The sequence below is a fragment of the Podarcis filfolensis genome, assembly GCF_964270895.1.
Source record: "Podarcis filfolensis genome assembly, chromosome: 18".
NCBI lineage: Eukaryota > Metazoa > Chordata > Lepidosauria > Squamata > Lacertidae > Podarcis > Podarcis filfolensis.
The window spans coordinates 10,055,824-10,071,794 of NC_139622.1; the positions used below are offsets into that span (position 1 = coordinate 10,055,824).

General features: G+C 50.0%; 2 protein-coding genes and 1 long non-coding RNA gene across 5 annotated transcripts in view; 1 reads left to right on the forward strand and 2 right to left on the reverse strand.

The window, feature by feature from the left end:
• Positions 1-15,971, reverse strand: part of GAMT (guanidinoacetate N-methyltransferase) — a 215,843-nt gene that overhangs the window by 76,461 nt on the left and 123,411 nt on the right. The gene's annotated exons all lie outside the window — the stretch shown is intronic.
• Positions 1-15,971, reverse strand: part of LOC310753637 — a 28,865-nt gene that overhangs the window by 6,896 nt on the left and 5,998 nt on the right. The gene's annotated exons all lie outside the window — the stretch shown is intronic.
• Positions 8,972-15,971, forward strand: part of APC2 (APC regulator of WNT signaling pathway 2) — a 53,037-nt gene continuing 46,037 nt past the window's right edge. The window contains exon 1 of the mRNA XM_083594315.1: positions 8,972-9,200. Within this exon, the coding sequence (XP_083450441.1) occupies positions 9,147-9,200 (54 nt within the window). The 5' untranslated portion in view covers positions 8,972-9,146. The remainder of the gene's footprint in view (positions 9,201-15,971) is intronic.

The following is a 15,971-nucleotide window of genomic DNA, read 5'->3' on the forward strand; positions in this document are numbered from 1 at the left end:
TGGGTCAGGGCAGCCCCAGGTCATCTCAGATTGGGTTGGGTTCACTCAAAGCAACCTGGAGCTGTGGAAATTAGGTAAAGGTAAAGGTAGCCCTGACCATTAGGTCCAGTCGTGACCAACTCTGGGGTTGCGGCGCTCATCTCGCTTTACTGGCCGAGGGAGCCGGCGTACACCTTCCGGGTCATGTGGCCAGCAGGACTGAGCTGCTTCTGGCAAACCAGAGCAGCGCACAGAAACGCCGTTGACCTTCCCGCCGGAGTGGTACCTATTTATCTACTTGCACTTTGTGCTTTCGAACTACTAGGACGGCAGGAGCAGGGACCGAGCAACGGGAGCTCACCCCGTCGTGGGGATTCAAACCGCCGACCTTCTGATCAGCAAGCCCTAGGCTCTGTGGTTTAACCCACAGCGCCACCGGCATCCCTTATGTGAAAATTAGGGGGCAGGATATTAAACGTGCACCCAGGTGGCAAGGAGTAGGGAGAACGAGACTGTGCAGGGAAGAAATCAATTCTCTCCTGACACTTGACCCAAAGGCTGTGCAAAACCCCTGATTCCATTCAGAGCCTAGATCTTGATGTTGGGAGCGTTGCAAAGCAGTTGTTGTTGGCATCTGAAGTCTAACTGCTTTAGCACCGAAGTGACCCCCCAACCCCAGGGCACAAGCCTGAGCAGTGTGTCCGGAGGTCCTGGGCTGCCCCGATGACAAGACCCCTTTCTCTGCCTCGTTATTGGGGTCCAAAGGAAAGCAGAGCATGTTCGGCGGCAGCCGGGTTGCAGGAAGGAAGCGTACAAGTCACTGCACTCCAGATTTGTGTCGGGTTTGCTCCTTAGCTGCCTTCTCCTAAAAATGTCCTGGAGGCGGCGGAAGTTTAGGGTCAGTTTTCCTTCTCTTGGACGGGCTTCCTTATCAGGTGGACGGGCCTCATTCTGCCCCTCACCTTTCCCCTCCACAGCACACGCAGAAACCGCCTTCTTGATCATTATTGGTCTCTGGAGCATCAGAAAGGCACTTGCGTGGTCAGTCCACAGGAAGTCCAAAGAAATGAGAAATTTCATGCAGTAATAATAATAATAAATTTTATTTATATCCCGCCCTACCCAGCCGAAGCCGGGCTCAGGGCGGCTAACAACACTAAAATAGTGCAACGTTATAAAAACGTTATAAAAATTAATTAAAATCAAAATTGATGGCAACCATAAACTAAAGTTTTGTAAAGATTGCCAAAGGAGGGAGTCGGGCTGCGCCCTGACCAAAGGGCTGGTGGAACAGCTCTGTCTTGCAGGCCTGGCGGAAAGATGTCAAGTCCTGCAGGGCCCTTGTCTCTTGTGACAGAGCGTTCCACCAGGTTGGAGCCGCAGCCGAAAAAGCCGAGGCTCTAGTTGAGTATATATATCCTCCAGGCACCCTTTCCCCCTTCCCCAGGAATCCAGCCACACGTCAGCTTGTACACGCAGGTTGACATCACAGACGTTCCTGCTTCAGTACTCTTAACCATAAAAGGGTTTTCCTTCCTGTACGTCTGACCATATACTCTTATCTTGGAGCAAGAGGTCACCAACTCCAAGAACACACTCTGGCGCTGTTCCCGGACTAGGTCTGTGCATCAGAGTGTGGTAAGATAAGATCCAGACATGTCATCCCTACTCCACTGGAACAGCCAAGGTCGTCCATTGCCGTGACTGATAAAGGAGAGAGCTTTGTTTATACAGCTGTGTTCCTGTTATGCATTTGCTCAACAGCTCAAGTTAATGCGTTTTAGAAATGTTCCCTTGGAGAAAGAAGAAAAGGGGGGTTTTGGGTCCTGTTTCAAACTGACTGCACAGAAACCCATTCCTTCACTGCCTTACACCGAATCAGACCAGTATTGTCTCCACGGACTGGCAGCCTGAGGGCTTCTCCAATTAGGGCCTGCCCCCTGCCTGAAACCCGGGAGAACCATTGCTTCCATCCAGTGTGGACAATATTGAGCTCCATAGTGCAATTTGCTGGCTTGGCGCTAGTTGACTTCCTGCTTAAATCAGCCCATTCAGAAACAGGAGGACTAGAATACCATATTTTTGGCTGTATAAGACGACCCAGACCACAAGACGCACCTAGTTTTTGGAGGAGGGAAACAAGAAAAAAAATATTCTGAATCCCAGAAGCCAGAACAGCAAGAGGGATCTCTGCGCAGTGAAAGCAGCCATCCCTCTTGCTGCTCTGGCTTCTGGGATAGCTGCGCAGCCTGCATTCGCTCCATAAGATGCACACACATTTCCCCTTACTTTTTAGGAGGGAAAAAGTGAGTTTTATAGAGCAAAAAATACGGTATTTCTAAGGGAAGGGGCATAGCTCTTCAAAGCATGGCAAAACGCCTGCTTTGAATACAGCATCTCCAGGTCAGGTGGCCGATTCTAGAAGAGACCTTTCTCAGTTGGAGAGGTGCTCCTAGTCAAATCTGGCAATGTAATAATGATAATAATTTATTATTTGTACCCTGCCCATCTGGCTGGGTTTCCCCAGCCTCTCTGGGCGGCTCCCAACAGAATATTAAAAACATAATAAAACACCAAACATTTAAAATCTTCCCTAAACAGGGCTGCCTTCAGATATCTTCTAAAGTCAGATAGTTGTTTGTTTCCTTGACATCTGAAGGGAGGGTGCCACCACCGAGAAGGCCCTCCGCCTGGTTCCCTGTAACCTCGCTTCTCGCAGGGAGGGAACCGCCAGGAGGCCCTCAGAGCTGGACCCCAGTGTCCGGGCTGAACGATGGGGGTGGAGACGCTCCTTCAGACGTCGGTGGTCGCTGATGGCTGGCCGGAAGGTGTTAAACATCCGGCATCAAGAGAGGCCGTTCCAGTTGACTCTTCTCTGGGCCCGACGTGCAGCGAAAGGTTTCGGATGCCGCTGAGTACAACCCGGGGAGACACAGCGCAACGGAGGCCCAGGAAGCCCCAGCTACGAAGAGGTTGAACGCGTCTTTCCAGTTGGCTTTCTGGACGGTGCACAGAACCCCATCAGGGCAGGAGACGGACAGAGGGCAGTGGAGCTGCGACGGGTAGCGAGTGTAGAGTCCATGGAAAACCGCCAGGAAGATCCCTTCCAGTGCCGCCTTGGCCAGCAGGCTGAACCAGTGCAGCTGCTGCAGCCGCCTCTTCCTGTGGGGCGGGCGCTGCCTCCAGCCGCTTCTCCCCTGGAAGCTGGCTGGGCGGAAAACGCAGTAGCAGGCCGTTCCGTGGGTCAAGAGACTTGCCATCTGCAGCAGGAAGAGGTTGAAGGGGGAGACCGGGAAGGCGGCGTCGAAACAGGCCAAGAGGCAGCCCCGGGAGGCGGTGTCACAGTGAAGGTCCCCTGCTTCGTCCCGCCAAAGGCTTCTTGCACCCAGGGCCAGGGATCCGAGCCGGACCGCAGCAAACAGAGCCAGGCCAGCACGGCACAACCTGGGCGCCTGCCCGCTGGTGCCGCTCAGGACGGTCAGAAACAGTTCTGTCCCCATGGGTCCTTGCGGGAGCGGCTTTCCACTGCAATCAAAATTATTCACATTGTTATTCCTGTAAAGGCATACTATTTATGCCCCGTCCATGTGACTGGGTCGCCCCAGCCACTCTGTGTGGCTTCCAACATATATAAAATACAGTGGTACCTTGGGTTAAGTACTTAATTCGTTCCGGGGGTCCGTTCTTAACCTGAAACTGTTCTTAACCTGAAGCACCACTTTAGCTAATGGGGCCTCCTGCTGCTGCCGCGCCGCCGGAGCACAATTTCTGTTCTCGTCCTGAAGCAAAGTTCTTAACTCGAGGTACTATTTCTGGGTTAGTGGAGTCTGTAACTTGAAGCGTATGTAACCTGAAGCGTATGTAACCCGAGGTACCACTGTAATATATAAAGGTAAGGAAACCAGAGCGCACGGAAACGCGGTTGCGGCGCTCATCTCGCTTTATTGGCCAAGGGAGCCGGCGTACAGCTTCCGGGTCATGTGGCCAGCAGGACTAAGCCGCTTCTGGCGAACCAGAGCAGTGCACGGAAACGCCGTTTACCTTCCCGCCGGAGTGGTACCTATTGATCTACTTGCACTTTGACGTGCTTTCGAACTGCTAGGTTGTCAGGAGCAGGGACCGAGCAACGGGAGCTCACCCCGTCATTGCGGGGATTCGAACCGCCAACCTTCTGATGGGCAAGCCCTAGGCTCTGTTTTAACCCACAGCGCCACCCGCGTCGCTCAGCCCAGGACTAGAGACGTTGAAAAAGAAAAAACATTCTGCCGTAGCTTTAGAAAGAGATTGAAGGGTTAAAGCAAAGTCTGCAAGTTTGAGTTTTCAGCGCAGTGCTCACCTGCCAGGGCGGCCGTCTCTGGATCTGAAAGGCTGCGTAGATCTGTTTCTCGAGGCTGGTCTGGGTTTTATCTTCTAAAGGGTGCGAAATGGCATGAAGAAGGTCAGAAGTCCTTCATCCGCCAGGGTGCCTCTCTGAAGCTGCCCTTCCCGGGATGAAGGGCAGCAGTTAAGAGACCAGGAAATCTCTCCTGTGGGTGTATTTTGATATAAACAAGGCACCGTTTTCAGCAAAAGGGTGGAGACTCCTGTCCAAGTGAGTTTGAAGCAGTCGAGACAAAGGGAGGTGTGCTCAATCGTCGTCTTCTTCAGAAACACCTGAAGGAAGGGTTGTTCTTTGCAGTTTTTTTTTTAAAGAAATATTTATTAAGATTTTACAAAAACAGATATACAAAAACACATAATAAAAAAGCAAAAAAATAAGAGTAAACACACACACACAAAATACAAAAAATTAAAAACAATTCTTTTTCATAATTTAAAACTCATTTGCTTGTTTCTTTGACTTCCTCACACCTCCCCTTCTTGTATTCCCATTTAAATAATCAAATCAGCAAATCCTTACCCTCTTTTGTTTATCTTATCTCTATAACTTAACATTTTATAGCTCAGTATTTTCATCCATTATCAATTCATTTTTGCATATTCTTATTAACTTTGTTACAAATACCACTTATTTCCAATCCAACATCATTTTCATTGTGTTTTAACCTATTTATACCCTTTTTCCATATTCTTAAAGCATTACAGCTGGAAACCACTTAATTTCTATCCAACATCATTCTAACATTCATTAATTTTGCAATATTTCTGTAGATAGTCTTTAAATTTCTTCCAATCTTCTTCCACCGCCTCTTCTCCCTGGTCCCGGATTCTGCCAGTCATTTCTGCCAATCCCATATAGTCCATCACCTTCATCTGCCATTCTTCCAAAGTGGGTAAATCTTGTGTCTTCCAATACTTTGCAATAAGTATTCTTGCTGCTGTTGTAGCGTACATTGGTTGTTCTTTGCAGTTTGAAGTGGATATACAGCGGTACCTTGGTTTATGAACTTTATCCGTTCCGGAAGTCCGTTCTGAAACCAAAGCGTTCTGAAACCAAGGCGTGCTTTCCCATAGCAGCCGGGAACACAATTTACAACAACAACAATCTTTATTACGGTCCAGAGACCCAACAAAGCAATACACAATTCATACAGCCTACCTGCAGGTTAAACAAGCATTTTGTTCAGAATATACAAATATTATTTACAAATAATAATAATAATAATATTTTATTTATATACCCCGCCCTCCCCGGTTCAGGAAACCGGGCTCAGGGCGGCTAACAACAAATTTAAACACTTAATTGATGCAACAAAAAACAGCATAAGACACAAAATAAAACATGAATAACAATCAATTCAGAATTCAAAAATCAATTTTGGGGGGAAATCCATCCAATAAACATTAGATATCACCAGGGATAGCTGGCTAAATTAGTCCAATTTGGGCCAGCGAGGAGACCAGGGGAGAATTAGCTGTGGGATCCCAGAGCGGGTAATCTTCATAAAAAGGGGAGGGGGAGGAAAGGAAGTGGAATAAAAGATCAGGCTAAGTACAAATTGAAAGCCAGGTGGAATAGTTCTGTCTTACAGGCCCTGCGGAAGGAAGTTAAATCCTGCAGGGCCCTGGTCTCATGGGACAGAGCATTCCACCAGGTCGGAGCCATCACTGAGAAGGCCCTGGTGTGATGGCCTAGGAATCCGATTCAGAGGCTGAACCGGAGGAATCCCAGCCTGCACAGGAGTCCCCGCCTCCAGGGCCGGCTGAGCTGGGGCAGGGCCTTGATTCTGAAGCACCTGCACCTGTGCCGGATCCTCAGGAGCAGGCACCAGGTGAATCCACTCTGGCTCCGGAGGTGGTTGAGGACTCAGTGCCTGCAGGTGAGTCTCCCCCTGGGTCCAGTAACCCTCCGGCCTCTCCTGAGCTGCAGAGGCGAAGGGCAGAGAGGCGGAGGGAACTGGTTTCTCCCAGGAGGAGTGCTCGCCTTAAGGCCAGGAGAGGCGGGTCTCCTGGGGGCCGGGACCGACCCTGGCCTCAGAGAAGATAAAGGCCAGTCAGCCCGGTCCCAGGTTGCGGGAGCAACGTCGTCGAAGAGCTGTTTTGGCCAGCATCCAGTCCTGTTCCCCCAGAGTTCCTGTCCTTGCCCGGCTTCTCGCTGTGGACCCCGCTTCGCCCGTGGAGGACTGTCTGCTGACCCTCAACTCAGGTCCTGGACCTCGCCCCACGGTAACCTTCCCCCTGGACCAGCACACCTGGTGGAGGATAATCTAACTTCCTTAGGGCCTGGGACCTCTAAACTATGATTACTCATGGACCTTAAGGTCCTCTGTGGGGCATGAAATGGAACACACTCATCAGGAAGCGAAACGTGTTCTTATTCCAAGGCAAAGTTCACAAACCAAAACACCTTCCGGGTTTGCAGCGTTCTTAATCCAAGTTGTTCATAAACTAAGCTGTTCTTAAACCCAAGGTACCATGGTAAGTGTGTTGTTTCCTGGGCAGGCAAATGCGAATGCCAGCTTTGCAGCTAGAAGAACACCGGAAGAGCCCGTTTTATTTGTTTTGTAAAATTTATGAGCTGCTGGAATGTTAAAAAAAAAAAGGCCAACAAAGTCATTTAGGAAAAAGATAAAACAGTAATAAGACCTTGAAAAAAGCTTACTGTGGGCTGAAAGCAGGTTAAAACTCGCACCAGCTGTCAGGAGTGCGTGCAGAAGTCAGGCCCTGGGACCAGTAGGGCTTCGCAGGACTGGGGCCTTCCTAAGTTTGTTCTGAAGAGGCAAGGCGCGGCCGCACAGGTGAGGTCGATTGGTAACTCACAGCACCTGGTGGCAGGAGCCAGGAAGGGATATAAGGTCAGCATTTCCCTTCGGCTCTTTGTCACAGCAACTTGCTTCCTGATCCTCAGACCTTGGTTCCTTGACTCCTTGCTTCTCGACCCTCGGACCCTTGACTTTGTGACTCCTTGCTTTCCGACCCTCGGACCCTTGACTTTGTGACTCCTTGCTTCCCGACCCTCGGACCCTTGACTTTGTGACTCCTTGCTTCCCGACCCTCGGACCCTTGACTTTGTGACTCCTTGCTTCCTGACCCTCGGACCCTTGACTTTGTGACTCCCTGCTTCCTGACCCTCGGACCCCTGGCTTCTGGACTCTCATTCCTGCTCCCACCCCGCCATCTTCCCCCTGGTCCCGACGTCCTCAGCCGGGACTTCGATCGCCCATAGACAGGACCATGACACCGATTTTCTAAGCATCTAGGGAGGCTTGCCTAAACAAAACAAAAAAAAAACGTTCGTAGCAGGCGCTGAAAAGAGCGCCGCGAAGGCTGGGTGTCAAGTGGCAGGGAGTTCCAAAGTCGGAGTACCGCTACACGGAAGATTTGAGTCCTTAGAAATGTGGAGCAGGCGTTTTGTGGTGGCAGCAGCAGTTCCGCAGACTTTTCAAAGGTTGATTGGGCAAATAAAGGGTAAGGCCGATCCCAAATGGGGGGGGGTCTCTATTCTAGCAACCTCACCGTGTCCGGCCAGATGCCCCCAAGGAAAGCATCCCCCCCAGCAGGATCTGAGCACAAGAGAAACACAGGGCACCCCTGTGGGGCTAGGGAGCTCAGTTCTCCCACCCCTCTCCTGCAGAGCTGGCAGCCCCTCACCCTTTTTCAAACATCCTCCTCTCTCCTTGGGAGACCTCTGGGCAGCCACAACTGCCTCCCCTGCTCTCTGAGCTGCCCCAAAGAGAGGCACCTCCTCACACTGCCCCACAGGGGCCTGGCAAGCACCCCCTGCCCAGCCCCAGAGGCACCATTCACCCGCGGAGCTTGCAGCCGGGGCTGCTGCAACAACCTCGCAAGCCTTGCGGAGTCAGAGACACCAGAGGGCAACAGAGGAGGGAGCGAAGGAAAGAGGGACAGAGGCCAGTGTTGACCATCATGCTGGGCACCCCTTGTTGTTGTGTAGTCATTTAGTGGTGTCCGCCTCTTGGTGACCCCCTGGACCAGAGCATGCCAGGCCCTCCTGTCTTCCACTGCCTCCCGCAGTTTGGTCAAACTCATGCTGGTAGCTTCGAGAACACTGTCCCACCATCTCGTCCTCCGTCGTCCCCTTCTCCTTGCGCCCTCCATCTTCCCCAACATCAGGGTCTTTTCCAGGGAGTCTTCTCTTCTCCTGAGGTGGCCCAAGTCTTGGAGCCTCAGCTTCAGGATCTGTCCTTCCAGTGAGCGCTCAGGGCTGATTTCCTTCCGAATGGAGAGGTTTGATCTTCTTTCAGTCCATGGGACTCTCAAGAGTCTCCTCCAGCACCAGAATTCAAAGGTGCTGGAGGAGACTCTTGAGAGTCCTATGGACTGCAAGAAGATCAAACGTAAGAATGGATACGTTTAACGTATCTTAAGGATACGTTTCTGGGCACCCCAGGGTGGGTTAAAAGCCACTGGTCTATGCTGACCGCCTGCCCTTCCCCAGAGTTTTCAGGGAAGGGGCATCTCCAGGCCCACCAGGCGATGCTTTTGGCACAGGTGGGCGGGCATGAAAGCAGGGTCGTCCTTTGGAAAATAAAAATAAAATTTCCAGACTGCCTTACAGCCTCCTCCTCCACCTCCTCCTCCTCCAATATTCTCTCGGCTACATTTCCCCCCCTAGCAACCTGGTGGACTGACTCTGCACCGCTCCCTAGCGCTCGCTGGAGAGCGCTGCCGCCTCTGTCCTTGCCAGAGCCAGCCAAGCCCATCTGCATCCATCAGAGAGGGAGGGGAAAACCAGCCAAACGGTGGCAGAGAATGCAGAGAACTACATGGGCTTGCTCTGGGTTCTATCCTTCCTCCATTCAACCTTCTTTGGTGATGAGGTAAGGCCGCTTCGTCTTTTTCCTTTCGCTGCCTTCCTTCTTAAAGAGATGCACCTGTATTTTCCAATATGCTTTCTCTCCTGCTCTCAAACGATAGCCGTCGACGGCAAACAAAACAGCTTCAATCTGTTTGTGTTTGTGTGTGTTTTTTTTTCCTAATGCAACCACTGGCCCTCTCAGGTTGCGGGTACCAGCCCTTGGGGGTAACCGGGAGCCGCAAATGCAGGGTGCAAGCTGTGGAGGGTGGCAGGGACGGTTTTAATTTTGCAAGGTCCAGATTGCGGTTTTGAGCCTGGGCTTGTTCACGCTGCAGCGGCGTCCCCCGGAGCCACAATCTCATTTCGGTTGTGCTACACTGGCGTGTGTGTTTTAAACGATGGCCAATATTGTGCTTTGGTTGTTGCAGCCTCCTTTGGTGATAGATCATTTGGCTGGCTGGCTATCTGTCTTGCTGTCTGTTTATCCATCCATCTCGCTGTCGTGATTACAGACACACAAACAAACACCCCCTCCTTGCAAAAAGGACAAGGGAGGTTTCTGCATTTTTGTTGCCTAGTGATGACAACTCCAGACAAAGGTGTGTTGGCAGGCATTTGGGGATGCAAGAGGCAGTGTGTGTGTGTGTATGTGTGTGTGTGTGTGTGTAGATTTGATGCTGGTCCAAACCAAAGGAGCGCCATTTTCCCCCACCGCCCCTTTCCTAAAGGCTTGGCCGGTTGGCTGATGTCCACAGGGAAGGCAAAGGGAGAGAGGCCGAAAAAGGACGTCTCCGAGTTTAGCCAAATGACACCAACGCCCTGGAAGAAAGAAAAAAAAAACAAGCGAGCATTCGGAATGGGTTTGCTGGATCCATCCCAAAAAACCAGCCCATCTAATAGAGCGTTCTGTGTCCAGAAGTGGTTGGACACATGCCCTCTGGAAAAAAACGATGCAGACAACAAAGGCGGCAGTGGAACGCCCCTGGTTTGCATCCCTGGCGTTTTTGCGATAGACTGCCCTCGCCCAGGAGGCTCCATTTCGCTGTTGGAATGACTTTGCATGTTCCAAGGCTCAGAGCCGGGGATGTTTGATGCACAATAACAAAACAATGTGTGCTCTTTCGATTGCATCAATTGCCTTATACGGAGTCGGTACCCCCGTGGTTCCACCTATCTCAGTGCTGTCCGCACGGACTGGCAGCAGCTGTCCGGGGGTTTCAGGCAGGGGGACCTTCTGCATGCCCCGGACCTTGCCTTAAAAATAAAGCAAGATTCTAGTCCTCATCGCTTTGAACTACAAGGCCAAAGTGAACAGAACGCTGCCTTAGACCGTGGCTCCGTTTAGCTCAATATTCCCCACACTGACTGGCAACAGCTCTCTAAGGTTTCAGGCGGGGGGGGGGTGTGCCAAGTGTGGAATCTGCCCTGGGCGCCCTGTCACTTAGCTAAAGCCTCTTTACATTTACATTCAGTAGATATAAAGAGGCAATCCTTAAACAATCCTATATGATGTTTTTATTTGTGCTGGAAGCCACCAAGATTGGCTAGGGAAACCCCAGCCAGATGGATGGGGTATAAATAAAATTAGTATTAGTATTAACAACCACCCCTGTCAGGTAATCCAGTATTATTATCATCCATATTTTTTGGTGGGAAGGGAGAGACAAAGACCTGCCTCAACCCATCCATTGTGAGTTCCAGACAGAGACAAGATTCGAACTCGGCACTTGCTGACTCTTAGGTCAATCTCTAGAGTCCTCGGTTCGGAACGGCAATCTGGTGCCATCCCCAAAGCAAACTGGTTTGTCTCCCGTTCCTTTCCACCACCCCAAAGATAACTAACGTATTTTTTTCCTCTATAAGACTCACTTTTCCCCTCCTAAAAAGTAAGGGGAAATGCGTGTGCGTCTTATGGAGCGAATGCAGGCTGCGCAGCTATCCCAGAAGCCAGAACAGCAAGAGGGATTGCTGCTTTCGCTGCACAGCGATCCCTCTTGCTGTTCTGGCTTCTGAGATTCAGAATTATTTTTCCTCTTCTTTTCCTCCTCCAAAAACTAGGTGCGTCTTGTGGTCTGGCGTGTCTTATAGAGCGAAAAATACGGTAGATCCTACAGCAATCTCACCGGTTTCTAAGCTGATTTCAGGCCAGGATGTTGTCAGACTAGTCTTTGTCCCAAGGTTAGAGTTACCTGCATGGACACTGGGCCAGATTTGTGCTCACGTGAACTTCGAGGGGTTAGGAAAGGGGTGGGATTTATTTATTATTTTAGGGTGGGGAGAAAGAGAAGCTGGTGTTTGCTCTTTCCAGGAACTTTGGAAAGGACTTGTTGTTGTTGTTTAGTCGTTTAGTCATGTCCGCCTCTTCATGACCCCCTGGACCAGAGCACGCCAGGCCCTCCTGTCTTCCACTGCCTCCTGCAGTTTGGTCAAACTCATGCTGGTCGCTTCGAGAACACTGTCCCACCATCTCGTCCTCTGTCGTCCCCTTCTCCTTGCGCCCTCCATCTTTCCCAACATCAGGGTCTTTTCCAGGGAGTCTTCTCTTCTCCTGAGGTAGCCAAAGTCTTGGAGCTTCAGCTTCAGGATCTGTCCTTCCAGTGAGCACTCAGGGCTGATTTCCTTCAGAATGGAGAGGTTGGATCTTCTTGCAGTCCATGGGACTCTCAAGAGTCTCCTCCAGCACCAGAATTCAAAAGCATCCATTCTTCGGTGATCAGCCTTCTTGATGGTCCAGCTCTCACTTCCATACTTGGAAAGGACTGGCCTTTGTTAAATAGCCTGCGAGAAACCTTTCTGAACAATTGCTCTGATTGAAGACAGCAGATTTAGGAAGGGTTCTGAATAATAATAATAATAATAATAATAATGATTTTTTATTTGTACCCTGCCCTCCCCAGCTGGAGCCGGGCTCAGGGCGGCTAACATCATAACAGACTGCCTTATCCCCTACCTAGCTCTGCACAGACTGGCAGCAGTGCTCCAGAGTTTCAGTACGGAGACATTTTCTGCATCCTAAACATCAAAGGATTTGGAATGCAAGTGTAAAGTCAAAAAAGGGTTTGCTTTCAGAGAGCTGACCTCCTTCTGAGTAGCCCATCCCCTATGTTGCTTCGGGCGGATCTCAGATATAGGGAGCAGGTCTGGAAGGCGAGATACCCAAACCCCCCCAGTCGCTCATCCAGAGATGCGACAGGCCGCCTCTTCTCTTGAGGTGGAGATTCTTCTGTGTCCGCCTCTCCAGGATAACCCAGTACAGTGGTACCTCGGGTTAAGTACTTAATTCATTCCAGAGGTCCGTTCTTAACCTGAAACTGTTCTTAACCCGAAGCACCACTTTAGCTAATGGGGCCTCCTGCTGCCGCCGCGACGCCAGAGCACAATTTCTGTTCTCATCCTGAAGCAAAGTTCTTAACCCGAGGTACCATTTCTGGGTTAGCGGAGTCTGTAACCTGAAGCGTCTGTAACCCGAGGTACCACTGTACAGAGATTCAACAGAGCACTCCATCCCCAGTGGAGATGGATGGGAAGGAACCGGGGACTCATACAGAGAGGCAGCAGAGAGGCTGGTGAGGAGAGATGGATTTGCAGCGCAATAGTCCCTAGTATGTGGTTAGGACAGAGGGACTTGCAGAGAGAGCCACCTCTGTACACAGAGGCTGACACCACATCACAGCAGGGACTCACGCAGAGAGGCAGCCGCCGCCCTCCTTTTGCACTTGAGACGCATACATTAATCCCTTCCCCGGTTTGGAAGCCGCTGAGAGACACACACACTTTTTATAATTTAAAAAACAAAAATCCAGCAGGCTAATCGCCGAAGAATGGATGCTTTTGAATTCTGGTGCTGGAGGAGACTCTTGAGAGTCTCATGGACTGCGAGAAGATCCAACCTCTCCATTCGGAAGGAAATCAGCCCTGAGTGCTCACTGGAAGGACAGGTCCTGAAGCTGAGGCTCCAAGACTTTGGCCACCTCAGGAGAAGAGAAGACTCCCTGGAAAAGACCCTGATGCTGGGAAAGATGGAGGGCACAAGGAGAAGGGGACGACGGAGGACGAGATGGTGGGACAGTGTTCTCGAAGGTGCCAGCATGATTTTGACCAAACTGCGGGAAGACAGGAGTGCCTGGCGTGCTCTGGTCCAGGGGGTCACGAAGAGGCAGACACAACTAAACAACAAGAAGCTTGCCGGGATCCCGTTTACCTTCCCCCTTCCTTCCCAGAATTGTTTCTTTAATAGGTTTTGGGGGGGGGTCTGTTTTACTCCTCCCATCATCATTTTCCATGACCTTCTCCTCTTCCCCATCCTCTAGCAGGCTGTCTGCATCCTGCCCTCCTCTTCTGGAGGGGAGCTCTAGGCAAAGCTGGGTACCAGTCAGGCCCGGTTGCCATGGTGACCCCATCCTCTGTGTGTGTGATGGGGGAGAGTATCCTTCCATCTCCAGCATCACCGTGTTTGCATGTCGTGTCTGGGTGAGATGATATATTGATTCCTTTGCTCCTATCCAGCAATTGCATTGACCTTGCCTCCCAGTTGTCAAACTGGGATATGTTTCCTCTTAGCAGGACATGAGAGGGAAGGTGGGAGGGGGCCGCTTCTGGGGGCTTGGGTGCCCCCCCTCCCCCCCCCTGGGGCCTCTTTGTTTGCCAGAGTTGGGTTTCCTCTTTCTCGCCTCCCCTCCTTTAATCTCCTCCTGCGCCCTGGATGTGGACTGAAATTTCAATTAGCAGGAACTGGTAACAACAGCCTGTTTGTTTAACCCCCCTGGGGGGGGGTTGCAGGGTGTGAGTGTATGGGGGGGGCGGGAGAGGCTAGCCCCTCTCTCCTTCCCCTGGAACATATCCAGGCCCTAAAAGATTCAGCCACTAAAGCGTGTGTTTTTTCCATTTTCAGGCCTTTTCCCTTTCCAATTCTTGCTCAGTTTTCTTCCTCCCCTCCCTTCTTTTTTCCTTCCCCTTTCATTTAAATTCCCTCTCCCTTTTTTGCATTTTAATTCCCTTCCTCCTTTCCCACAAGATCTCCTCTAGATGTTTCTTCTTTTTCTTTTAAAAGTTATTGCCTCTCCTGTTAAAACAAAACAAAACAAAACAGGACAGCTTCCAACAATCCAAAACCAGTAGAACAGATAATAATAATAATAATAATAATAATAATAATAATAATAATAATAATAATAGAAGAAGAAGAAGATAAAGAAGCTGAATAAATCCAGAGTAGATCCAGATTAGATCAGATTTAATTCCTTTGGGATATTTTCTCTCCCTCCTTGCTCCCTCTCTCTTTCCTTTCATCTTAATGATTCCTGCTCTTTGTTTTTCACTAACTTAGTTCTTTCGTTTTGATGTTCTTCCTTTTTCTTTGGGGCCCCCGTGTCCAACTTTCACAGAATCATGGAATGGGGGACCCCCAAAGGCCATCCAGTCTAACCCCCTGAAGTACAGGAATCAAAGCTAAAGACTCCGTGAGAATTGGCCGCCCAAATTCTGTTTGGAATCTTCCAGTAAAGGACACTCTGCCCCTTTCTGAGTCCAGTCTACTGCTGAATGGCCCTTAGCCTCAGAAAGTTCTTTCCTAATGTTTCGTTGGAAACTCCTTTTTTTGTCACTTGAAGCCATTGGATCTGGTCCCTCCCTCCGGACTCAAGAGTAGATCCCTTGAAATGAAAGAATATGACTAACCGTAACAGCACTAGCTAGGTTTAGCCTTGGTGAAGTCTTCCTTCCTTCCTTCCTTCCTTCCTTCCTTCCTTCCTTCCTTCCTTCCTTCCTTCCTTCCTCCCCCTCTCTCTCCTTCCTTCCTTCCTTCCTTCCTTCCTTCCTTCCTTCCTTCCCCCTCTCTCCTTCCTTCCTTCCTTCCTTCCTCTCTCTCTCTCCTTCCTTCCTTCCTTCCTTCCTTCCTTCCTTCCTTCCTTCCTTCCTTCCTCCCCCCCTCTCTCCTTCCTTCCTTCCTTCCTTCCTTCCTTCCTTCCTTCCTTCCTTCCTTCCCCCTCTCTCCTTCCTTCCTTCCTTCCTTCCTCCCCCCTTCTCTCTCCCCTTCCTTCCTTCCTTCCTTCCTTCCTCCCCCCTCTCTCTCCTTCCTTCCTTCCTTCCTTCCTTCCTCCCCCCTCTCTCTCCTTCCTTCCTTCCTTCCTTCCTTCCTTCCTTCCTTCCTTCCTTCCTTCCTCCCTCCTTCCCCCTCTCTCTCTTTCTCTCTGGGGGTGTATGTGTGTGCTTCAGTTTTCTGCATATTTCCAAGAAATATTTTTACTCTATTGAGCCAGTATAGAAATTAAACATTCCATCAATATATGTTTATTTTGTGGGGGCTTTAAATAACCCCCCACAGCCCTAAATATTTGATTACGTTGATCGACGTTAAGGCATTGCTTAACAAACCATTGCTTTAACACTGAGCAATGCAATGTTTCCATTTAGCATTTTTTTTAAAAGCAATTAAAAAAACCCCACAATCCTGGGAATTGTAGTTCACCCGCTCACGGAGCTACAATTCCCAGCACGCTTACCAAATGACAGATCCCAGGATCCTTTGATGAGGGAAGCAATAATCTAGAAGCAAATCAGAGGCATTACGGCTTTCTAAAAGCAAACCAATCGATAGTGTCTAACGTCAGAGATCCATTTAAATTAATGGGCAGGCTTGGGTCAATTTCAATAGGTCTACTCTGAGTTGGATAACCCTTTTTCTTTGCTGTTTTAATATATACTTCCTCCCCTCCTGTTTCATAATTTCATTTTAACGCTCGTGATTTTCTTCTTTTAACTCTCCCAGTGTTTTTCTCTTTCATCTAATATGACA